The sequence below is a fragment of the Oncorhynchus gorbuscha genome, linkage group LG23 (genome assembly GCF_021184085.1).
Source record: "Oncorhynchus gorbuscha isolate QuinsamMale2020 ecotype Even-year linkage group LG23, OgorEven_v1.0, whole genome shotgun sequence".
Taxonomy (NCBI): Eukaryota; Metazoa; Chordata; class Actinopteri; order Salmoniformes; family Salmonidae; genus Oncorhynchus; species Oncorhynchus gorbuscha.
In genome coordinates, this window is record NC_060195.1 from 14,696,896 (window position 1) to 14,723,793 (window position 26,898).

Here is a 26,898-nt window from a genome sequence, read left to right on the forward strand (position 1 = left end):
TACTGTGTAACATGTCCTATTACTGTCATCTGATGAAGATTTTCAAAAGGTCAGTGAATTATTTTAACTTTAATCCTGCGTTTGTGATTGCATCTTTTGTTCGACAAAATGGCTGTATATCGTCTGTGTCTTTGTGGTGGTTTGACATAAATATGTGCTCTGTTTTCGCCGTAAAACATTTTAGAAATCTGACTTACTGGGTAGATGAACAAGGTGTTTATTTTTCATTTGAGCTATTGGACTTGTTAATGTGTGGAGGTTAAATATTTCTACGAATATTTTTGCATTCTGTGCGCCACTTTTTGAGTTGAGAGTGTGTGGGGGGGTGCCCTTGGGGAACCTGTAGCGTGAACTTAATACTCTCACCACCCACCACCCTCAATCACGGTAGCATGGAGATTAATAATCTCTCTCGTTATTTCTCCTTCTCTTTTATCTTTCCCTCTCCCTTTCTCTCTCTTTCATTCTCTCTCTTTCTTTCTCTCTCTTTCATTCTCTCTCTCTTACATTCTCTCGCTCTCTCTTTTTTTCTCTCTCTGTTTCGGTCTCTCGCTTTGTGTTCGGTGTACATGTGTGTGTGTGTGCGCGCGTGCATGTGTGTGTGTGTGTGTGTGTGTGCGTGCATGCGTGTGTGTGCGTGTGTGTGTGTGTATATAGATAAGACAGTGAAGCTCTGGAAGATTCGTGAGAGAGACAGACGACCGGAGGGATACAACCTGAAGGATGAAGACGGACGAATCAGACACCCATCCACAATCACCTCACTACGGGTGAGAACACACACACGTGCGCGCAAATACACGTACAGACGCACACACACACACACACACATGCACACAGACACACACACAGTATCTCATAAGGACAGAATAATACTAGGTAATAAGAGGTAATATATCATTGTCCCGAGGGGTCCCAAGATGAGAATGATGTTGTTTGATATCACTGACATGAATACTTTATGAACGAGGATATATAAAGCAAATGCTTATGTTTCAGTCTTCTGGCAATATACAATATTGCTCTCCCAAATAAACTCATAGAATTTTGGCTATTCCAAATGACTTTGCACATTTCCATTGAATATGCAGCTCACTTCTCTCAGGACAGGTCTATTTCTCATGGTACATTCGCTCCTTATCACTAAGAGAAGAATCCGTTTTTCAATACTCTGGTATGGAGAATCATTTATATGACAGATCTCATATGCTCCGTCAGCACTGACAGACGGCTCGGAGGAGGGAGGGACGGAGTGAGAGACTGATCGATATGTGCACTGACATGAATGCGATGAAGGGGATCATCTCTCTATATCTCTCTTTCACTCTACCTTCTTCGCCCTCCCATCACCCAGCCAACCATATTCTTTAATTCTCACACAGAGAATTCCGGCTCAATCAAATCAAACTTTATTCGTCACATGCGCCGAATACAACGTGTAGACCTTACCGTGAAATGCCTACAAGCCCTTAACCAACAGTGCAGTTCAAGAAGAGTTAAGAAAATGTTTACCAAGTAGACTAAAGTAAAAAATAATAATAAAAAGTAACACAATAGGAATAACAATAACGAGGCTATATACAGGGGGCATCGATACCGAGTCAGTGTGGAGGCTATATACAGGGGGCACCGATACCGAGTCAGTGTGGAGGCTATATACAGGGGGCATCGATACCGAGTCAGTGTGGAGGCTATATACAGGGGGCATCGATACCGAGTCAGTGTGGAGGCTATATACAGGGGGCATCGATACCGAGTCAGTGTGGAGGCTATACAGGGGGCATCGAGTCAGTGTGGAGGCTATATACAGGGGGCACCGATACCGAGTCAGTGTGGAGGCTATATACAGGGGGCATCGATACCGAGTCAGTGTGGAGGCTATATACAGGGGGCACCGATACCGAGTCAGTGTGGAGGCTATATACAGGGTGGTTGTAACGGCGTTCGTCTGTTGAAAGAAGAGAGTCGGACCGAAATGCAGCGTGTTGGTTACTCATGACTTTAATGAATGAAAAACGCGGTACATGAAATAACTGAAACTAAATACAAAAACAACAGAACGGAACGTGAAACTAATTACAGCCTATCTGGTGACTACAACACAGAGACAGGTACAATCACCCACGAAATACAAAGCGAAACTCAGGCTGCCTAAATACGGTTCCCAATCAGAGACAACGATAAGCACCTGACTCTAATTGAGAATCGCCTCAGGCAGCCAAGCCTAACAACACCCCTAATCAGCCGCGATCTCAAATAATACAAACCCCAATACGAAACACAACATATAAACCCATGTCACACCCTGGCCTACCCAAACATAAAACAAAAACACAAAATACAATGACCAAGGCGTGACAGTGGTACTGGTACAGAGTCAGTGTGGAGGCTTTATACAGGGGGCACCGATACCGAGTCAGTGTGGAGGCTATATACAGGGGGCACCGATACCGAGTCAGTATGGAGGCTGGTGGTGATTTTATTAATTGTTCAGCAGTCTTATGGCTTGGGGACAGAAGCCGTTGAGGAGCCTTTTGATCCTTAGGAGGGGACTAAGTACACACCCCAGTACACACTAAGTACACACCCCAGTGTTAAGGATCAGTATGGCAGACGTGTTGGCATGCATCTATTAATGACCTCTCGCTCTCTCGCTCTCTCGCTCTCTCTCTCTCTCTCTCTCTCTCTCTCTCTCTCTCTCTCTCTCTCTCTCTCTCTCTCTCTCTCTCTCTCTCTCTCTCTCTCTCTCTCTCTCTCTCTCTCTCTCTCTCTCTCTCTCTCTCTCTCTCTCTCTCTCTCTCTCTCTCTCTCTCTCTCTCTCTCTCTCTCTCTCTCTCTCGCCCTCTCTCTCTCTCTCTCTCTCTCTCTCTCTCTCTCTCTCTCTCTCTCTCTCTCTCTCTCTCTCTCTCTCTCTCTCTCTCTCTCTCTCTCTCTCTCTCTCTCTCTCTCTCTCTCTCTCTCTCTCTCTCCCTCTCGCCCTCTCGCCCTCGCCCTCTCTCTCTCTCTCTCTCTCTCTCTCTCGGTCTCTGTCTCTCAATTCAATTTAATGGGCTTTATTGGCATGGGAAACATATACAAAAGGGAAAATAAATAAACATAAATATGGATTGTATTTACAATAGTGTTTGTTCTTCACTGGTTGCCCTTTTCTCTCACGCTCTCTCGCTCTCTCTCTTGCTCGCTCTCTTGCTCAGTATATGACTGTATGTCATATACCATAATGGATGACATCTGTGTGTCTCTACAGTCTGTTGGGAAGTTGGGAATAGTAGAGTGTGGCTGTTACTGAGGTTGAAAGGCATGGGGGGAGAATGTAGTGTAGTGTGAGTGTGGTTCCTCTGCAGGCCCTCCCTGGCTCCTCAGTCCTAACACCAGCTCACTAGGCCCTCCCTGGCTCCTCAGTCCTAACACCAGCTCACTAGGCCCTCCCTGGCTCCTCAGTCCTAACACCAGCTCAATAGGCCCTCCCTGGCTCCTCAGTCCTAACACCAGCTCACTAGGCCCTCCCTGGCTCCTCAGTCCTAACACCAGCTCACTAGGCCCTCCCTGGCTCCTCAGTCCTAACACCAGCTCACTAGGCCCTCCCTGGCTCCTCAGTCCTAACACCAGCTCACTAGGCCCTCCCTGGCTCCTCAGTCCTAACACCAGCTCACTAGGCCTACCGCTATGGCTCCTCAGTCCTAACACCATCTCACTAGGCCCTCCCTGGCTCCTCAGTCCTAACACCAGCTCACTAGGCCCTCCCTGGCTCCTCAGTCCTAACACCATCTCGCTAGGCCCTCCCTGGCTCCTCAGTCCTAACACCAGCTCACTAGGCCCTCCCTGGCTCCTCAGTCCTAACACCAGCTCACTAGGCCTACTGCTATGGCTCCTCAGTCCTAACACCATCTCACTCGGCCCTCCCTAGCTCCTCAGTCCTAACACCAGCTCACTAGGCCCTCCCACTGTGCTCTTCAGTCCTGAATGGCAACAGCTCACAGTGTACTGAAATAGAAAGAGCCCTCAAGGTATCCATAGTCAATCTGCTTGCTGATTCTATGGCTGAAGTTTTATGATATTTAAGTGATATATTCCTAAGGTCACAGAGTCATGTGCTCCCTCCCTGCCAGGTGCCTGTCCTCCAGAACTCAGATCTGATGGTTGAGGCAACAGCGCGGCGTGTGTTCAGTAACGCCCACACCTACCACATCAACTCCATCTCCGTGAACTCCGACTTCCAGACCTACATCTCCACGGATGACCTCAGGGTCAACCTGTGGAACCTGGAGATCACTGACCAGAGCTTCAGTATCCTTTCACCTTTACCCCTTAACCCCATACTAACATACCCTCTGTCATAGTTTATCTGTCTACAGTCATGGCCAAATGACACTAATATTAATTTTCACAAAGTCTGCTGCCTCAGTTTGTATGATGGTAATTTGTATATACTCCAGAATTTTATGAAGAATGATCAGATGAATTGCAAAGTCCCTCTTTGCCATGCAAATGAACTGAATCCTCAAAAAAACATTTCCAATGCATTTCAGCCCTGCCACAAAAGTACCAGCTGACATCATGTCAGTGATTCTCTCGTTAACACAGGTGTGAGTGTTGGCGAGGACAAGGCTGGAGATCACTCTGTCATGCTGATTGAGTTCGAATAACAGACTGGAAGCTTTAAAAGGAGGGTGATGCTTGGAATCATTGTTCTTCCTCTGTCAGCCATGGTTACCTGCAAGGAAACACGTGCCGTCATCATTGCTTTGCACAAAAAGGGCTTCACAGGCAAGGATATTGCTGCCAGTAAGATTGCACCTGAATCAACCATTTATCAGATCATCAAGAACTTCAAGGAGAGTGATTAAATTGTTGTGAAGAAGGCTTCAGGGCACCTAAGAAAGTCCAGCAAGCGCCAGGATCGTCTCTTGAAGTTGATTCAGCTGCGGGATCGGGGCACCACCAGTACAGAGCTTGCTCAGGAATGGCAGCAGGCAGATGTGAGTGCATCTGCACTCACAGTGAGGCGAAGACTTTTGGAGGATGGCCTGGTAAAGTCATTTTCTCTGATGAATTCCCTTTCTGATTGTTTGGGGCATCCAGAAAAAAGCTTGTCCGGAGAAGACAAGGTGAGCGCTACCATCAGTCCTGTGTCATGCCAACAGTAAAGCATCCTGAGACCATTCATGTGTGGGGTTGCTTCTCAGCCAAGGGAGTGGGCTCACTTACAATTTTACCTAAGAACACAGCCATGAATAAAGAATGGTACCAACACATCCTCCGAGAGCAACTTCTCCCAACCATCCAGGAACAGTTTAGTGACCAACAATGCCTTTTCCAGCATGATGGAGCACCTTGCTATAAGGCAAAAGTGATAACTAAGTGGCTCGGGGAACAAAACATCAATATTTTGGGTCCATGGCCAGGAAACTCCCCAGACCTTAATCCCATTGACAACTTGTGGTCAATCCTCAAGAGGCGGGTGGACAAACAAAAACCCACAAATTCTGACAAACTACAAACATTGATTATGCAAGAATGGGTTGCCGTCAGTCAGGATGTGGCCCAGAAGTGAATTGACAGCATGCCAGGGCGGATTGCAGACGTCTTGAAAAAGAAGGGTCAACACTGCAAATATTGACCCTTTGCATCAACTTCATGTAATTGTCAATAAAAGTCTTTGACACTTATGAAATGCTTGTAATTATACTTCAGTATCCATAGTAACATCTGACTAAAATGGCTAAAGACACTGAAGCAGCAAAATTTATGAAAATGTATATTTGTGTCATTCTCAAATCTTTTGGCCTCGACCGTACAACATTTCTAGGTTACCGACTGCAGCTTCAAATAACCTAGGAACCAGTGCCTGTATTCTGTTAATCTGTCTTGTTTTAAACACCATTTAGCTGAACTGTTATTTCTCCCTGAGCCCCTCCCCAGACATCGTGGACATTAAGCCGTGTAACATGGAGGATCTGACGGAGGTGATTACTGCAGCGGAGTTTCATCCTCAGCAGTGTAACACCTTGGCTTACAGCAGCAGTAGAGGGTCAGTACGACTCTGTGACATGAGGAAACAGGCGCTCTGCGACACACACTGCAAGTGTGAGTACTGGGAACAGGCATACACACACACACACACACACACACACACACACACACACACACACACACACACACACACACACACACACACACACACACACACACACACACACACACACACACACACACACACACACACACACACACACACACACACACACACACACACACACACACACACACACACACCACTCAAAAACATGGTACATGGTGTGACAGCTATGCCACTATCTGTGGAGGGGGAAAGAGATTGAGAAAAGAAAGGAGAGAGGGAGGGAAGTCTTCTCTGTCTCTATTGAACCAACCTTTATCCTACTACAGTCAATGGTATGGTTGGGAATGATAACCACAAACATCAATAAGGTTGTCTGTCTGTCTTCTCTCCCAGTCAAGACAATGAAAGGCTCAACGTCTCAAAGCCCCTGTCTTCTCTCCCAGTCAAGACAATGAAAGGCTCAACGTCTCAAAGCCCCTGTCTGTCTTCTCTCCCAGTCAAGACAATGAAAGGCTCAACGTCTCAAAGCCCCTGTCTGTCTTCTCTCCCAGTCAAGACAATGAAAGGCTCAACGTCTCAAAGCCCCTGTCTGTCTTCTCTCCCAGTCAAGACAATGAAAGGCTCAACGTCTCAAAGCCTGTCTGTCTCTGGGAGTGTCAGACAATCTGCTTATGCCTCTGAAGGAAATGAATAATGAATACGTTGACATTTAAGCCTGAGGATCGATGGTGTAAGATGCTAAATAAATATATATACTATAATAATAACATACCTCCCTATGGAAATACCACTCTGTGTCCCAAATGGCACCCTATCGCCTATATAGTGTATTACTTTTGACCAGGGCCCATAGGGGATAGAGTGTAATTTGGGACGCAGACATTTTGCTCAATAACAGTAGTTATTTCCTGAGCTGTATTAACGTGTTCACCGGTCCGTACACACACACACACACACACACACACACACACACACACACACACACACACACACACACACACACACACACACACACACACACACACACACACACACACACACACACACACACACACACACACACACACACACACACACATTTTATCATAGGTACACTTCTACTGTGAGAGACGGAATCTAAAACAAAAATCCAGAAAATCACATTGTATGATTTTTAAGTAATTAATTTGCATTTTATTGCATGGCATAAGTATTTGATACATCAGAAAAGCAGAACTTAATATTTGGTACAGAAACCTTTATTTGCAATTACAGAGATCATACATTTCCTGTAGATCTTGACTGGGTTTGCACACACTGCAGAAGGGATTTTGGCCCACTCCTCCATACAGACCTTCTCCAGATCCTTCAGGTTTCGGGGCTGTCGCTGGGCAATACGGACTTTCAGCTCCCTCCAAAGATTTTCTATTGGGTTCAGGTCTGGAGACTGGCTAGGCCACTCCAGGACCTTGAGATGCTTCTTACGGTGCCACTCCTTAGTTGCCCTGGCAGTGTGTTTTGGGTCGTTGTCATGCTGGAAGACCCAGCCACGACCCATCTTCAACGCTCTTACTGAGGGAAAGAGGTTGTTGGCCAAGATCTCGCGATACATGGCCCCATCCATCCTCCCCTCAATACGGTGCAGTCGTCCTGTCCCCTTTGCAGAAAAGCATCCCCAAGGAATGATGTTTCCACCTCCATGCTTCACGGTTGGGATGGTGTTCTTGGGGTTGTACTCATCCTTCTTCTTCTTCCAAACACGTCGAGTGGAGTTTAGACCAAAAAGCTCTATTTTTGTCTCATCAGACCACATGACCTTCTTCCATTCCTCCTCTGGATCATCCAGATGGTCATTGGCAAACTTCAGACAGGCCTGGACATGCGCTGGCTTGAGCAGGGGGACCTTGCGTGCACTGCAGGATTTTAATCCATGACGGCGTAGTGTGTTTCTAATGGTTTTCTTTGAGACTCTGGTCCCAGCTCTCTTCAGGTCATTGACCAGGTCCTGCCATGTAGTTCTGGGCTGATCTCTCACCTTCCTCATGATCATTGATGCCCCACGAGGTGAGATCTTGCATGGAGCCCCAGACTGAGGGTGATTGACCGTCATCTTGAACTTCTTCCATTTTCTAATAAATACGCCGTTGTCAAATTGCTATGCTTTATCTTGGCCAGGTTGCAGTTGCAAATAAATACAGTTGTTGCCTTCTCACCAAGCTGCTTGCCTATTGTCCTGTAGCCCATCCCAGCCTTGTGCAGGTCTACAATTTTATCCCTTATGTCCTTACACAGCTCTCTGGTCCTGGCCATTGTGGAGAGGTTGGAGTCTGTTTGATTGAGTGTGTGGACAGGTGTTTTTTATACAGGTAACGAGTTCAAACAGGTGCAGTTAATACAGGTAATGAGTGGAGAACAGGAGGGCCTCTTAAAGAAAAACTAACAGGTCTGTGAGAGCCGGAATTCTTACTGGTTGGTAGGTGATACAATGTGATTTTCTGGATTTTTGTTTTAGATTCCGTCTCTCACAGTTGAAGTGTACCTATGATACAAATTACAGACCTCTACATGCTTTGTAAGTAGGAAAACCTGCAAAATCGGCAGTGTATCAAATACTTGTTCTCCCCACTGTAGTTGCTTTGGCCTTAGGGGGAGAATGTGGGAATTGGGATATTTGGGTTATTGTTATTCAATAATAGCATCACTAACTTTGTCTTCAAATGTGAGTAGAGCAGTGAGATACCCTAGGTTTGTCCGATAGCAGAACACACACACACACACACACACAGTCTTGTACAGCTAACCTTGTGGGGACACGCAATTCAGTTTTTCCCCCCCTAACCTCTAACCTCTAACCCATACTCTTACCCTAACGTTAACCCTAAAGTTAACCCTAACCCCAAAACCTAACCTTAAACCTAACCCTAAACCTAACCCTAGACTTAACCCTAGACTTAACCCTAGACCTAGACTTAACCCTAGACTTAACCCTAGACCTAGACTTAACCCTAGAACTAGACTTAACCCTAAACCTAAACCTGCTCTAACAAAGGCAAAACGCAGTAACCTCAAATTTGGTCAGAAATCTTTGATCTATTGTAATGGCCAGGTATAATATCTTATTAATGTGGTGTATTTGTTTCCTGACACAGGAACAAGCCAAAATATATCGTAGAGGATTAGAAATTGCTGTCTGTCGACAGAAAAATACTTTGATGTCAGATTTCGCAGCAAAAAGATTATGTAGTTAACTGTGTTTTGCCTTTGTAGGGCAGTATAACAGCCCCCCGTTAGGCACTGATTCTCAGGAACAACACGCACACGCACACACAGACCCCCCCACACACACACACACACACACACACACACACACACACACACACACACACACACACACACACACACACACACACACACACACACACACACACACACACACACACACACACCCCCACAGCAGGAACAGGACAGAGGGGCATTTCAGGTGGACACTGTCCAATGTCCGACACACACACACACACACACACACACACACACACACACACACACACACACACACACACACACACACACACACACACACACACACACACACACACACACACACACACACACACACACACACACACACACACACACACACACACACACACACACACACACACACCACTCAAACATGGTACATGGTGTGACAGCTATGCCACTATCTGTGGAGGGGGAAAGAGATTGAGAAAAGAAAGGAGAGAGGGAGGGAAGTCTTCTCTGTCTCTATTGAACCAACCTTTATCCTACTACAGTCAATGGTATGGTTGGGAATGATAACCACACACATCAATAAGGTTGTCTGTCTGTCTTCTCTCCCAGTCAAGACAATGAAAGGCTCAACGTCTCAAAGCCCCTGTCTGTCTGTCAAGACAATGTCTGTCTGTCTTCTCCCCAGTCAAGACAATGAAAAGCTCAACGCTCAAAGCCCCTGTCTCAAAGCTCCCTGCCTGTCTTCTTCTCCCAGTCAAGACAATGAAAAGCTCAACGCTCAAAGCCCCTGTCTGTCTTCTCTCCCAAAGACAATGAAAGGCCCGTCTCAAAGCCTGTCTGTCTCTGGGAGTGTCAGACAATCTGCTTATGCCTCTGAAGGAAATGAATAATGAATACGTTGACATTTAAGTCTGAGGATCGATGGTGTAAGATGCTAAATAAATATATATACTATAATAATAACATACCTCCCTATGGAAATACCACTCTGTGTCCCAAATGGCACCCTATCGCCTATATAGTGTATTACTTTTGACCAGGGCCCATAGGGGATAGAGTGTAATTTGGGATGCAGACATTTTGCTCAATAACAGTAGTTATTTCCTGAGCTGTATTAACGTGTTCACCGGTCCGTACACACACACACACACACACACACACACACACACACACACACACACACACACACACACACACACACACACACACACACACACACACACACACACACACACACACACACACACACACACACACACACACACACATTTTATCATAGGTACACTTCTACTGTGAGAGACGGAATCTAAAACAAAAATCCAGAAAATCACATTGTATGATTTTTAAGTAATTAATTTGCATTTTATTGCATGGCATAAGTATTTGATACATCAGAAAAGCAGAACTTAATATTTGGTACAGAAACCTTTGTTTGCAATTACAGAGATCATACATTTCCTGTAGATCTTGACTGGGTTTGCACACACTGCAGAAGGGATTTTGGCCCACTCCTCCATACAGACCTTCTCCAGATCCTTCAGGTTTCAGGGCTGTCGCTGGGCAATACGGACTTTCAGCTCCCTCCAAAGATTTTCTATTGGGTTCAGGTCTGGAGACTGGCTAGGCCACTCCAGGACCTTGAGATGCTTCTTACGGTGCCACTCCTTAGTTGCCCTGGCAGTGTGTTTTGGGTCGTTGTCATGCTGGAAGACCCAGCCACGACCCATCTTCAACGCTCTTACTGAGGGAAAGAGGTTGTTGGCCAAGATCTCGCGATACATGGCCCCATCCATCCTCCCCTCAATACGGTGCAGTCGTCCTGTCCCCTTTGCAGAAAAGCATCCCCAAGGAATGATGTTTCCACCTCCATGCTTCACGGTTGGGATGGTGTTCTTGGGGTTGTACTCATCCTTCTTCTTCTTCCAAACACGTCGAGTGGAGTTTAGACCAAAAAGCTATATTTTTGTCTCATCAGACCACATGACCTTCTTCCATTCCTCCTCTGGATCATCCAGATGGTCATTGGCAAACTTCAGACGGTCCTGAACATGCGCTGGCTTGAGCAGGGGGACCTTGTGTGCACTGCAGGATTTTAATCCATGACGGCGTAGTGTGTTTCTAATGGTTTTCTTTGAGACTGTGGTCCCAGCTCTCTTCAGGTCATTGACCAGGTCCTGCCATGTAGTTCTGGGCTGATCTCTCACCTTCCTCATGAACATTGATGCCCCACGAGGTGAGATCTTGCATGGAGCCCCAGACTGAGGGTGATTGACCGTCATCTTGAACTTCTTCCATTTTCTAATAAATACGCCGTTGTCAAATTGCTATGCTTTATCTTGGCCAGGTTGCAGTTGCAAATAAATACAGTTGTTGCCTTCTCACCAAGCTGCTTGCCTATTGTCCTGTAGCCCATCCCAGCCTTGTGCAGGTCTACAATTTTATCCCTTATGTCCTTACACAGCTCTCTGGTCCTGGCCATTGTGGAGAGGTTGGAGTCTGTTTGATTGAGTGTGTGGACAGGTGTTTTTTATACAGGTAACGAGTTCAAACAGGTGCAGTTAATACAGGTAATGAGTGGAGAACAGGAGGGCCTCTTAAAGAAAAACTAACAGGTCTGTGAGAGCCGGAATTCTTACTGGTTGGTAGGTGATACAATGTGATTTTCTGGATTTTTGTTTTAGATTCCGTCTCTCACAGTTGAAGTGTACCTATGATACAAATTACAGACCTCTACATGCTTTGTAAGTAGGAAAACCTGCAAAATCGGCAGTGTATCAAATACTTGTTCTCCCCACTGTAGTTGCTTTGGCCTTAGGGGGAGAATGTGGGAATTGGGATATTTGGGTTATTGTTATTCAATAATAGCATCACTAACTTTGTCTTCAAATGTGAGTAGAGCAGTGAGATACCCTAGGTTTGTCCGATAGCAGAACACACACACACACACACACACACACACACAGTCTTGTACAGCTAACCTTGTGGGGACACGCAATTCAGTTTTTCCCCCCCTAACCTCTAACCTCTAACCCATACTCTTACCCTAACGTTAACCCTAAAGTTAACCCTAACCCCAAAACCTAACCTTAAACCTAACCCTAAACCTAACCCTAGACTTAACCCTAGACTTAACCCTAGACCTAGACTTAACCCTAGACTTAACCCTAGAACTAGACTTAACCCTAAACCTAAACCTGCTCTAACAAAGGCAAAACGCAGTAACCTCAAATTTGGTCAGAAATCTTTGATCTATTGTAATGGCCAGGTATAATATCTTATTAATGTGGTGTATTTGTTTCCTGACACAGGAACAAGCCAAAATATATCGTAGAGGATTAGAAATTGCTGTCTGTCGACAGAAAAATACTTTGATGTCAGATTTCGCAGCAAAAAGATTATGTAGTTAACTGTGTTTTGCCTTTGTAGGGCAGTATAACAGCCCCCCGTTAGGCACTGATTCTCAGGAACAACACGCACACGCACACACAGACCCCCCCACACACACACACACACACACACACACACACACACACACACACACACACACACACACACACACACACACACACACACACACACACACACACACACACACACACACACACACACACACACACACCCCTTGGGACATTATTATACACCCCCACAGCAGGAACAGGACAGAGGGGCATTTCAGGTGGACACTGTCCAATGTCCGACACACACACACACACACACACACACACACACACACACACACACACACACACACACACACACACACACACACACACACACACACACACACACACACACACACACACACACACACCTGTGATGAATACCAGGACTCCAGTAAGCGGAGCACCGTGACATTGATTTGTTTTCTCCCTCCCTCATCCCTTTATCCGCTCGTTTTTCATCCTTCGTTAGACTCCCCACTGACACACAGAGCTGTTCTCCCTGTGTGAACATAACAAGGAGGCAGGAACACACACACACACACACACACACACACACACACACACACACACACACACACACACACACACACACACACACACACACACACACACACACACACACACACACACACACACACACACACACACACACACAGAATTCATTCAATTCATGAACGCTCCCCCTGGTTTGATAACAGACTTGTCGATGCATAGCTTGTTATTCCTGTGGTGTAACCATCCCTCCCTCCCTCCCTCCCTCCCTCCCTCCCTCCCTCCCTCCCTCCCTCCCTCCCTCCCTCCCTCCCTCCCCCTCCCTCCCTCAGTCTTTGAGGAGCCAGAGGACCCCTCCACTCGTTCATTTTTCTCAGAGATCATCTCTTCCATCTCAGACATCAAGTTTAGTCATAGCGGGCGCTTCTTGATGACACGGGACTACCTGACGGTCAAGGTGTGGGACCTCAACATGGAGACCAGACCGGTCCAGACATACCAGGTAGTCTACGCTGTGTGTGTACGCTGTGTGTCTACACTGTGTGTGTGTGTGTATGCTGTGTCTACGCTGTGTCTACGCTGTGTGTGTACACTGTGTGTGTGTATGCTGTGTCTACGATGTGTGTGTGTACACTGTGTCTACGCTGTGTGGTGTGTGTGTACACTGTGTCTACGCTGTGTGTGTGTACACTGTGTCTACGCTGTGTGTGTGTACACTGTGTCTACGCTGTGTGTGTGTACACTGTGTCTACGCTGTGTGTGTGTACACTGTGTCTACGCTGTGTGTGTACACTGTGTCTACGCTGTGTGTGTACACTGTGTCTACGCTGTGTGTGTACACTGTGTCTACGCTGTGTGTGTGTACACTGTGTCTACGCTGTGTGTGTGTACACTGTGTCTACGCTGTGTGTGTGTACACTGTGTCTACGCTGTGTGTGTACACTGTGTCTACGCTGTGTGTGTGTACACTGTGTCTACGCTGTGTGTGTGTACACTGTGTCTACGCTGTGTGTGTGTACACTGTGTCTACGCTGTGTGTGTGTGTACACAGTGTCTACGCTGTGTGTGTGTACACTGTGTCTACGCTGTGTGTGTACACTGTGTCTACGCTGTGTGTGTACACTGTGTCTACGCTGTGTGTGTACACTGTGTCTACGCTGTGTGTGTACACTGTGTCTACGCTGTGTGTGTACACTGTGTCTACGATGTGTGTGTGTACACTGTGTCTACGCTGTGTGTGTGTACACTGTGTCTACGCTGTGTGTGTGTACACTGTGTCTACGCTGTGTGTGTACACTGTGTCTACGCTGTGTGTGTACACTGTGTCTACGCTGTGTGTGTACACTGTGTCTACGCTGTGTGTGTGTACACTGTGTCTACGCTGTGTGTGTACACTGTGTCTACGCTGTGTGTGTACACTGTGTCTACGCTGTGTGTGTACACTGTGTCTACGCTGTGTGTGTACACTGTGTCTACGCTGTGTGTGTACACTGTGTCTACGCTGTGTGTATGCTGTGTATCTGAATCTGATCTCCCAGTATGTCTGTCTGTGACCAGATAGTGTAGACCGGGGACCAGCTGTCACTGTGGGTCACTGTGGGGGATTTACTAACAGTCAGTATCAGTCTTACAGATGAATCCAGGGTTCAGTAAGTCGTCCCTGGGATAATTGGTAGGGAAGATTGGGTATGATTGGGTTGAGTGAAGGGGCTGTAGTCTATGTCATTTGATTTATCTAAACTTTTTAAACATTGTAGGTCAATTGAGGAGACCTTTCTCTCCGGAAGGGTAGTTGCATCGTTCATATCCGTGACATTGTAACAATGGTGATCTTATTGTATGTCCCCAGGTCCATGACTACCTGAGGGGTAAGCTGTGTTCTCTGTACGAGAACGACTGCATCTTCGACAAGTTTGAGTGTGTCTGGAACGGGTCAGACAGGTGAGTGTGATCTTATGTGTTTGTGTGTGTCTCTGTGTGTGTGTCAATCAATCTCCTCTTGTCTCTCTCCAGTGTCATAATGACGGGGTCATATAATAATTTCTTCCGGATGTTTGATCGGAACACCAAGAAAGATGTGACTCTGGAGGCGTCCAGAGAGAACAGCAAACCCCGGGCCATCCTCAAACCACGCAAGGTAATACTGTAACACAGTTACATATTAAATATGTGCCAAAACTATTTTATTTTGGATTGATGGTATGTAAATATACACTGCTCCAAAAAAATAAAGGGAACACTAAAATAACACATCCTAGATCTGAAAGAATGAAATATTCTTGTTAAATACTTTTTTCTTTACATAGTTGAATGTGCTGACAACAAAATCACACAAAAATTATCAATGGAAATAAAATGTATCAACCCATGGAGGTCTGGATTTGGAGTCACACTCAAAATTAAAGTGGAAAACCACACTACAGGCTGAACCAACGTTGATATAATGTCCTTAAAACAAGTCAAAATGAGGCTCAGTAGTGTGTGTGGCCTCCACGTGCCTGTATGACCTCCCTACAACGCTTGGGCATGCTCCTGATGAGGTGGAGGATGGTCTCCTGAGGGATCTCCTCCCAGACCTGGACTAAAGCATCCGCCAACTTCTGGACAGTCTGTGGTGCAACGTGGCGTTGATGGATGGAGCGAGACATGATGTTCCAGATGTGCTCAATTGGATTCAGGTCTGGGGAACGGGCGGGCCAGTCCATAGCATCAATGCCTTCCTCTTGCAGGAACTGCTGACACACTCCAGCCACATGAGGTCTAGCATTGTCTTGCATTAGGAGGAACCCAGGGCCAACCGCACCAGCATATGGTCTCACAAGGGGTCTGAGGATCTCATCTTGGTACCTAATGGCAGTCACGCTATCTCTGGCGAGCACATGGAGGGCTGTGCGGCCCCCCAAAGAAATGCCACCACACACCATGACTGACCCACCGCCAAACCGGTCATGCTGGAGGATGTTGCAGGCAGCAGAACGTTCTCCACGGCGTCTCCAGACTCTGTCACGTCTGTGAAGGGCACAGGGCGTCAGTGGCGAATTTGCCAATCTTGGTGTTCTCTGGCAAATGCCAAACATCCTGCACGGTGTTGGGCTGTAAGCACAACCCCCACCTGTGGACGTCGGGCCCTCATACCACCCTCATGGAGTCTGTTTCTGACCGGTTGAGCAGACACATGCACATTTGTGGCCTGCTGGAGGTCATTTTGCAGGGCTCTGGCAGTGCTCCTCCTGGTCCTCCTTGCACAAAGGCGGAGGTAGTGGTCCTGCTGCCGGGTTGTTGCCCTCCTACGGCCTCCTCCACGTCTCCTGATGTACTGGCCTGTCTCCTGGTAGCGCCTCCATGCTCTGTACACTACGCTGACAGACACAGCAAACCTTCTTGCCACTGCTCGCATTGATGTGCCATCCTGGATGAGTTGCACTACCTGAGCCACTTGTGTGGGTTGTAGACTCCGTTTCATGCTACCGCTAGAGTGAAAGCACCGCCAGCATTCAAAAGTGACCAAAACATCAGCCAGGAAGCATAGGAACTGAGAAGTGGTCTGTGGTCACCACCTGCAGAACCACTCCTTTATTGGGGGTGTCTTGCTAATTGCCTATAATTTCCACCTGTTGTCTATTCCATTTGCACAACAGAATGTGAAATATATTGTCAATCAGTGTTGCTTCCTAAGTGGACAGTTTGATTTCACAGAAGTGTGATTGACTTGGAGTTACATTGTGTTGTTTAAGTGTTCCCTTTATTTTTTTGAGCAGTGTATATATATTCTATACAGTATATTTTGTAAGTCTTTGTTTGGTTATTGGATAGAGAGAGGTGAAAGATAGAGGAGTTATTTTATAAGACCCCATCATTATGACACTGGAGAGACGAGGAGAAATAGCAGTGGCCAATTGGAAGCCATGCTGCAGTGGCCCAATTGGAAGCCATGTTGCAGTGGCCCAATTGGAAGCCATGCTGCAGTGGCCCAATTGGAAGCCATGCTGCAGTGGCCCAATTGGAAGCCATGCTGCAGTGGCCCAATTGGAAGCCATGTTGCAGTGGCCCAATTGGAAGCCATGCTGCAGTGGCCCAATTGGAAGCCATGCTGCAGTGGCCCAATTGGAAGCCATGTTGCAGTGGCCCAATTGGAAGCCATGTTGCAGTGGCCCAGATCGCCAGGTCACCCTAGGCCACTGATGGTATGTTTGAATGGATTTCTGTAAGATTGGCAAATGTCCAATTTCAGAATTTTTTGGTTTGTAACTGAAGAGGAGGAAATATTAACAATCAGTGTGTGCAAGGATGTGCTCATGAAGTCTCTCCTCACCTCTCCTCACCTTCCCCTCCTCTTCTGCTCACCTCACCTCTCCTCTCCCCTCCTATCTTTCCCCCTCCTCTCTGCTCTTCTCCTCACCTCTCACCTCTCATCTCCCCCTCTTCTCCTCACCTCACCTCTCCTCTCCTCTCACTTCCTCTCCCCTCCTCTCCTCTCACTTCCTCTCCCCTTCAATCCTCTTCTCTTCTCTCCCCTCCTCTCCTTCCCCTCCTCTCCCCTCCCCTCCTTTCCTCACCTCATCCTCCTCTCCTTTCCTCACCTCATCCTCCTCTCCTTTCCTCTCCTGTCCTTCTTTCTAGGTGTGTGTGGGAGGGAAGCGTCGTAAAGACGAGGTGACTGTTGACAGTCTGGACTTCAGTAAGAAAATCCTCCACTCCACCTGGCACCCACAGGAAAACATCATCGCCGTGGCAGCCAGTAACAACCTTTACATCTTCCAAGACAAGGTCACCTAGGGGTCAGCTTACTTCTGGGATGGAGGAGAGGTACAGAGACAGAAGAGGAGAGGGATGGAGGAGAGGTACAGAGACAGAAGAGGAGAGGTACAGAGACAGAAGAGGAGAGGGATGGAGGAGAGACAGAAGAGGAGAGGGATGGAGAAGAGGAGAGGGATGGAGGAGAGGTAGAGACAGAAGAGGAGAGGGATGGAGGAGAGGTACAGAAGAGGAGAGGGATGGAGGAGAGAGACAGAAGAGGAGAGGTACAGAGACAGAAGAGGAGAGGTACAGAGACAGAAGAGGAGAGGGATGGAGGAGAGGTAGAAGAGGAGAAGATGGGGGAGAGTTAGAGACAGAAGAGGAGGAGAGGTAGAGAGACAGAAGAGGGAGGAGAGGTACAGAGACAGAAGAGGAGAGGGATGGAGGAGAGGTAGAGACAGAAGAGGAGAGGGATGGAGGAGAGAGGTAGAGACAGAAGAGGAGAGGTACAGATACAGAAGAGAAGAGGAGAGGGATGGAGGAGAGGTAGAGACAGAAGAGGAGAGGGATGGAGGAGAGGTAGAGACAGAAGAGGAGAGGTACAGAGACAGAAGAGGAGAGGGATGGAGGAGAGGTAGAGACAGAAGAGGAGAGGGATGGAGGAGAGGTAGAGACAGAAGAGGAGAGGGATAGAGACAGAAGAGGAGAGGGATGGGGGAGAGTTACAGAGACAGAAGAGGAGAGGGATGGAGGAGAGGTAGAGACAGAAGAGGAGAGGGATGGGGGAGAGGTACAGAGACAGAAGAGGAGAGGGATGGAGGAGAAGTAGAGACAGAAGAGGAGAGGGATGGAGGAGAGGTAGAGACAGAAGAGGAGAGGGATGGGGGAGAGGTACAGAGACAGAAGAGGAGAGGGATGGAGGAAAAGAGAAAGAGAGATGGATGTTTATTTACCAGAAGAGGAGAGGGATCAGAAGAGGAGAGGGACGGAGGAAAAGAGAAAGAGAGATTCACTAAGGGTTCCTCCTCCTCCTCTCCTCATGCCTGCCTTGTTGCTGTGAGTCTGATATGGCTGGAGGGAATGCTGGAATTCATGGAATGGGAATTTCCAGAACACACTTGGGAATTCCCGCTCCAAATGTGAGAGTGTTCAGCCTGGATAAAGTTAGGATGAAGACAGATGCTTCTTCTAGGCCTGAGTGGAATGAAATGAGTCACTTGCTCTGGCCTGCGCGAGTCTCTCCATGGCCTTCAGTTAACTGTTTTACTTTTTAATTTGAGTGACACTTGAAGGAGCGTTGTCATGCAACCAGAGTAAGACTGGACTGGAGTCACAGATCAACTGAGATGAAACTGAGACATAGCAGAACACTCTATCTGACCAGTCACCATTTTGTTTCCATAACAAGATAAGACAGAAGAATATGGAGAGAACACAGACCTTTATGAAGGTTACTGATGTATCTCCTGTCCTCTCCAGCCACTAGGCCACATCTGTCCCGTCCGGAGGTTGAGACAGGAGAATATGGAGAGAACACAGACCTTTATGAAGGTTACTGATGTATCTCCTGTCCTCTCCAGCCACTAGGCCACATCTGTCCCGTCCGGAGGTTGAGACAGGAGAATATGGAGAGAACACAGACCTTTATGAAGGTTACTGATGTATCTCCTGTCCTCTCCAGCCACTAGGCCACATCTGTCCCGTCCGGAGGTTGAGACAGGAGGTCACTGGACATGGACATGACTGTTACACAACTAACTGAACCTTAATTATAGCACTGAAACGGGTTTGACTCACAGTATCCTCACTTGCATACTACCAACTGTAAACCTGTGTGCTAAGTGTGGATATTGGGAGTGTGGGTGTTTTGGCCTGTTTCTGACATGTTAATAACGTGAAGGATGTGATGAGGACTCTGACACTCAGGTGTTTATTTTATGTGATGACGTGTCTTTTTCTTGTCAATGATTCTGTTTTTGAAGCTGTGGTGCCTTTTTTGGTATGTGGGGTTGGTGAGGGAGGAGGAGGAGGATGGGGAGGATGAAGAGGGAGATGAAAACAATGCAAGTGTGAATGTTTTTACTCAGAAATATAGGGGGAAAAAGCTAAGCAAATGTAACTTACCATTGAGAAGTACTTGAATTCATCGAGTTTACTTTATCATTTCATTTTAGCAACTGACTGCACATTTCTATTTGCTGTTTTTTGAATATCCCTGTTTTGACCACTCCGCAGTAGTCTCACCATGCAGTGGATTAACATAACCAGATAAACGAGTCCTATTATAGCTCAGTAAAAGACAGCGGGTTCTGTGTCTCATAACCAGGGCCCAAAGTTTTCCCTAGTCAGGTCACACAGTGAGGAACACCTCTGGGCCCTACTCTGAATACATCCATAGGGCCCTACTCTGAATACATCCATAGGGCCCTACTCTGAATACATCCATAGGGCCCTACTCTGAATACATCCATAGGGCCCTACTCTGAATACATCCATAGGGCCCTACTCTGAATACATCCATAGGGCCCTACTCCGAATACATCCATAGGGCCCTACTCTGAATACATCCATAGGGCCCTACTCTGAATACATCCATAGGGCCCTACTCTGAATACATCCATAGGGCCCTACTCCGAATACATCCATAGGGCCCTACTCTGAATACATCCATAGGGCCCTACTCCGAATACATCCATAGGGCCCTACTCCGAATACATCCATAGGGCCCTACTCCGAATACATCCATAGGGCCCTACTCTGAATACATCCATAGGGCCCTACTCTGAATACATCCATAGGGCCCTACTCTGAATACATCCATAGGGCCCTAAATACATCCATAGGGCCCTACTCTGAATACATCCATAGGGCCCTACTCTGAATACATCCATAGGGCCCTACTCTGAATACATCCATAGGGCCCTACTCCCTACTGAATACATCCATAGGGCCCTACTCTGAATACATCCATAGGGCCCTACTCTGAATACATCCATAGGGCCCTACTCTGAATACATCCATAGGGCCCTACTCTGAATACATCCATAGGGCCCTACTCTGAATACATCCATAGGGCCCTACTGAATACATCCATAGGGCCCTACTCTGAATACATCCATAGACTCTGAATACATCCATAGGGCCCTACTCCATGAATACATCCATAGGGCCCTACTCTGAATACATCCATAGGGCCCTACTCTGAATACATCCATAGGGCCCTACTCTGAATACATCCATAGGGCCCTACTCTGAATACATCCATAGGGCCCTACTCTGAATACATCCATAGGGCCCTACTCTGAATACATCCATAGGGCCCTACTCTGAATACATCCATAGGGCCCTACTTGAATACATCCATAGGGCCCTACTCTGAATACATCCATAGGGCCCTACTCTGAATACATCCATAGGGCCCTACTCTGAATACATCCATAGGGCCCTACTCTGAATACATCCATAGGGCCCTACTCTGAATACATCCATAGGGCCCTACTCTGAATACATCCATAGGGCCCTACTCTGAATACATCCATAGGGCCCTACTCTGAATACATCCATAGGGCCCTACTCTGAATATAGCATCCATAGGGCCCTACTCTGAATACATCCATAGGGCCCTACTCTGAATACATCCATAGGGCCCTACTCCATGAATACATCCATAGGGCCCTACTCTGAATACATCCATAGGGCCCTACTCTGAATACATCCATAGGGCCCTACTCTGAATACATCCATAGGGCCCTACTCTGAATATCCATAGGGCCCTACTCTGAATACATCCATAGGGCCCTACTCTGAATACATCCATAGGGCCCTACTCTGAATACATCCATAGGGCCCTACTCTGAATACATCCATAGGGCCCTACTCTGAATACATCCATAGGGCCCTACTCCATAGGGCCCTACTCTGAATACATCCATAGGGCCCTACTCTGAATACATCCATAGGGCCCTACTCTGAATACATCCATAGGGCCCTACTCTGAATACATCCATAGGGCCCTACTCTGAATACATCCATAGGGCCCTACTCCGAATACATCCATAGGGCCCTACTCCGAATACATCCATAGGGCCCTACTCTGAATACATCCATAGGGCCCTACTCTGAATACATCCATAGGGCCCTACTCTGAATACATCCATAGGGCCCTACTCTGAATACATCCATAGGGCCCTACTCTGAATACATCCATAGGGCCCTACTCTGAATACATCCATAGGGCCCTACTCTGAATACATCCATAGGGCCCTACTCTGAATACATCCATAGGGCCCTACTCTGAATACATCCATAGGGCCCTACTCTGAATACATCCATAGGGCCCTACTCTGAATACATCCATAGGGCCCTACTCTGAATACATCCATAGGGCCCTACTCTGAATACATCCATAGGGCCCTACTCTGAATACATCCATAGGGCCCTACTCTGAATACATCCATAGGGCCCTACTCTGAATACATCCATAGGGCCCTACTCTGAATACATCCATAGGGCCCTACTCCATAGGGCCCTACTCTACATCCATAGGGCCCTACTCTGAATACATCCATAGGGCCCTACTCCGAATACATCCATAGGGCCCTACTCTGAATACATCCATAGGGCCCTACTCTGAATACATCCATAGGGCCCTACTCTGAATACATCCATAGGGCCCTACTCTGAATACATCCATAGGGCCCTACTCTACATCCATAGGACCCTACTCTGAATACATCCATAGGGCCCTACTCCGAATACATCCATAGGGCCCTACTCCGAATACATCCATAGGGCCCTACTCTGAATACATCCATAGGGCCCTACTCTGAATACATCCATAGGGCCCTACTCTGAATACATCCATAGGGCCCTACTCTGAATACATCCATAGGGCCCTACTCTACATCCATAGAACTAATACATCCATAGGGCCCTACTCTGAATACATCCATAGGGAATACCCATAGGGCCCTACTGAATACATCCATAGGGCCCTACTCTGAATACATCCATAGGGCCCTACTCTGAATACATCCATAGGGCCCTACTCTGAATACATCCATAGGGCCCTACTCCGAATACATCCATAGGACCCTACTCTGAATACATCCATAGGGCCCTACTCTGAATCCATAGGGCCCTATCCAATACATCCATAGGGCCCCCTACTCTGAATACATCCATAGGGCCCTACTCTGAATACATCCATAGGGCCCTACTCTGATTACATCCATACATCCATAGGGCCCTACTCTGAATACATCCATAGGGCCCTACTCTGAATACATCCATAGGGCCCTACTCTGAATACATCCATAGGGCCCTACTCTGAATACATCCATAGGGCCCTACTCTGAATACATCCATAGGGCCCTACTCTGAATACATCCATAGGGCCCTACTCTACATCCATAGGGCCCTACTCTGAATACATCCATAGGGCCCTACTCTGAATACATCCATAGGGCCCTACTCTGAATACATCCATAGGGCCCTACTCTGAATACATCCATAGGGCCCTACTCTGAATACATCCATAGGGCCCTACTCTGAATACATCCATAGGGCCCTACTCTGAATACATCCATAGGGCCCTACTCTGAATACATCCATAGGGGCCCTACTCTGAATACATCCATAGGGCCCTACTCTGAATACATCCATAGGGCCCTACTCTGAATACATCCATAGGGCCCTACTCTGAATACATCCATAGGGCCCTACTCTGAATACATCCATAGGGCCCTACTCTGAATACATCCATAGGGCCCTACTCTGAATACATCCATAGGGCCCTACTCTGAATACATCCATAGGGCCCTACTCTGAATACATCCATAGGGCCCTACTCTGAATACATCCATAGGGCCCTACTCTGAATACATCCATAGGGCCCTACTCTGAATACATCCATAGGGCCCTACTCTGAATACATCCATAGGGCCCTACTACTGAATACATCCATAGGGCCCTACTCTGAATACATCCATAGGGCCCTACTCTGAATACATCCATAGGGCCCTACTCTGAATACATCCATAGGGCCCTACTCTGAATACATCCATAGGGCCCTACTCTGAATACATCCATAGGGCCCTACTCTGAATACATCCATAGGGCCCTACTCTGAATACATCCATAGGGCCCTACCTGAATATCCATAGGGCCCTACTCTGAATACATCCATAGGGCCCTACTCTGAATCCACCCTATCCATCCAGGGCCCTACTCTGAATACATCCATAGGGCCCTACTCTGAATACATCCATAGGGCCCTACTCTGAATACATCCATAGGGCCCTACTCTGAATACATCCATAGGGCCCTACTCTGAATACATCCATAGGGCCCTACTCTGAATACATCCATAGGGCCCTACTCTGAATACATCCATAGGGCCCTACTCTGAATACATCCATAGGGCCCTACTCCATAGGGCCCTACTCCATGGGCCCTAAATACATCCATAGGGCCCTACTCTGAATACATCCATAGGGCCCTACTCTGAATACATCCATAGGGCCCTACTCTGAATACATCCATAGGGCCCTACTCTGAATACATCCATAGGGCCCTACTCTGAATACATCCATAGGGCCCTACTCTGAATACATCCATAGGGCCCTACTCTGAATACATCCATAGGGCCCTACTCTGAATACATCCATAGGGCCCTACTCTGAATACATCCATAGGGCCCTACTCTGAATACATCCATAGGGCCCTACTCTGAATACATCCATAGGGCCCTCTGAATACATCCATGGGCCCTACTCTGAATACATCCATAGGGCCCTACTCTGAATACATCCATAGGGCCCTACTCTGAATACATCCATAGGGCCCTACTCTGAATACATCCATAGGACCTGAATACATCCATAGGGCCCTACTCTGAATACATCCATAGGGCCCTACTCTGAATACATCCATAGGGCCCTACTCTGAATACATCCATAGGGCCCTATCTGAATACATCCATAGGGCCCTACTCTGAATACATCCATAGGGCCCTACTCTGAATACATCCATAGGGCCCTACTCTGAATACATCCATAGGGCCCTACTCTGAATACATCCATAGGGCCCTACTCTGAATACATCCATAGGGCCCTACTCTGAATACATCCATAGGGCCCTACTCTGAATACATCCATAGGGCCCTACTCTGAATACATCCATAGGGCCCTACTCTGAATACATCCATAGGGCCCTACTCTGAATACATCCATAGGGCCCTACTCTGAATACATCCATAGGGCCCTACTCTGAATACATCCATAGGGCCCTACCCTACTGAATACATCCATAGGGCCCTACTCTGAATACATCCATAGGGCCCTACTCTGAATACATCCATAGGGCCCTACTACCCTACTCTGAATACATCCATAGGGCCCTACTCTGAATACATCCATAGGGCCCTACTCTGAATACATCCATAGGGCCCTACTCTGAATACATCCATAGGGCCCTACTCTGAATACATCCATAGGGCCCTACTCCATAGGGCCCTATACATCCATAGGGCCCTACTCTGAATACATCCATAGGGCCCTACTCTGAATACATCCATAGGGCCCTACTCTGAATACATCCATAGGGCCCTACTCTGAATACATCCATAGGGCCCTACTCTGAATACATCCATAGGGCCCTACTCTGAATACATCCATAGGGCCCTACTCTGAATACATCCATAGGGCCCTACTCCATAGAATACATCCATAGGGCCCTACTCTGAATACATCCATAGGGCCCTACTCTGAATACATCCATAGGGCCCTAATACATCCATAGAATACATCCATAGGGCCCTACTCTGAATACATCCATAGGGCCCTACTCTGAATACATCCATAGGGCCCTACTCTGAATACATCCATAGGGCCCTACTCTGAATACATCCATAGGGCCCTACTCTGAATACATCCATAGGGCCCTACTCTGAATACATCCATAGGGCCCTACTCTGAATACATCCATAGGGCCCTACTCTGAATACATCCATAGGGCCCTACTCCATGAATACATCCATAGGGCCCTACTCTGAATACATCCATAGGGCCCTACTCTGAATACATCCATAGGGCCCTACTCTGAATACATCCATAGGGCCCTACTCTGAATACATCCATAGGGCCCTACTCTGAATACATCCATAGGGCCCTACTCTGAATACATCCATAGGGCCCTACTCTGAATACATCCATAGGGCCCTACTCTGAATACATCCATAGGGCCCTACTCTGAATACATCCATAGGGCATCCATAGGGCCCTACTCTGAATACATCCATAGGGCCCTACTCTGAATACATCCATAGGGCCCTACTCTGAATACATCCATAGGGCCCTCTGAATACATCCATAGGGCCCTACTCTGAATACATCCATAGGGCCCTACTCTGAATACATCCATAGGGCCCTACTCCTACATCCATAGGGCCCTACTCCGAATACATCCATAGGGCCCTACTCTGAATACATCCATAGGGCCCTATCCATCCATAGGGCCCTACTCTGAATACATCCATAGGGCCCTACTCTGAATACATCCATAGGGCCCTACTCTGAATACATCCATAGGGCCCTACTCTGAATACATCCATAGGGCCCTACTCTGAATACATCCATAGGGCCCTACTCTGAATACATCCATAGGGCCCTACTCTGAATACATCCATAGGGCCCTACTCTGAATACCCTATCCATAGGGCCCTACTCTGAATACATCCATAGGGCCCTACTCTGAATACATCCATAGGGCCCTACTCTGAATACATCCATAGGGCCCTACTCTGAATACATCCATAGGGCCCTACTCTGAATACATCCATAGGGCCCTACTCTGAATACATCCATAGGGCCCTACTCTGAATACATCCATAGGGCCCTACTCTGAATACATCCA

At 47.3% G+C, this 26,898-nt stretch overlaps 1 protein-coding gene across 2 annotated transcripts in view; it reads left to right on the forward strand.

The window, feature by feature from the left end:
• Positions 1 to 18,122, forward strand: part of LOC124011270 (serine/threonine-protein phosphatase 2A 55 kDa regulatory subunit B beta isoform-like) — a 62,803-nt gene extending 44,681 nt beyond the window's left edge. For both annotated transcript variants that reach the window (XM_046324470.1, XM_046324471.1), the window contains exons 4-10: positions 658 to 770; positions 4,110 to 4,287; positions 5,923 to 6,087; positions 13,581 to 13,750; positions 15,098 to 15,189; positions 15,262 to 15,385; positions 17,869 to 18,122. In XM_046324470.1, the coding sequence (XP_046180426.1) occupies positions 658 to 770; positions 4,110 to 4,287; positions 5,923 to 6,087; positions 13,581 to 13,750; positions 15,098 to 15,189; positions 15,262 to 15,385; positions 17,869 to 18,024 (998 nt within the window). In that variant the 3' untranslated portion in view covers positions 18,025 to 18,122. The remainder of the gene's footprint in view (positions 1 to 657; positions 771 to 4,109; positions 4,288 to 5,922; positions 6,088 to 13,580; positions 13,751 to 15,097; positions 15,190 to 15,261; positions 15,386 to 17,868) is intronic.
• The last annotated feature ends 8,776 nt before the right edge of the window (positions 18,123 to 26,898 follow it).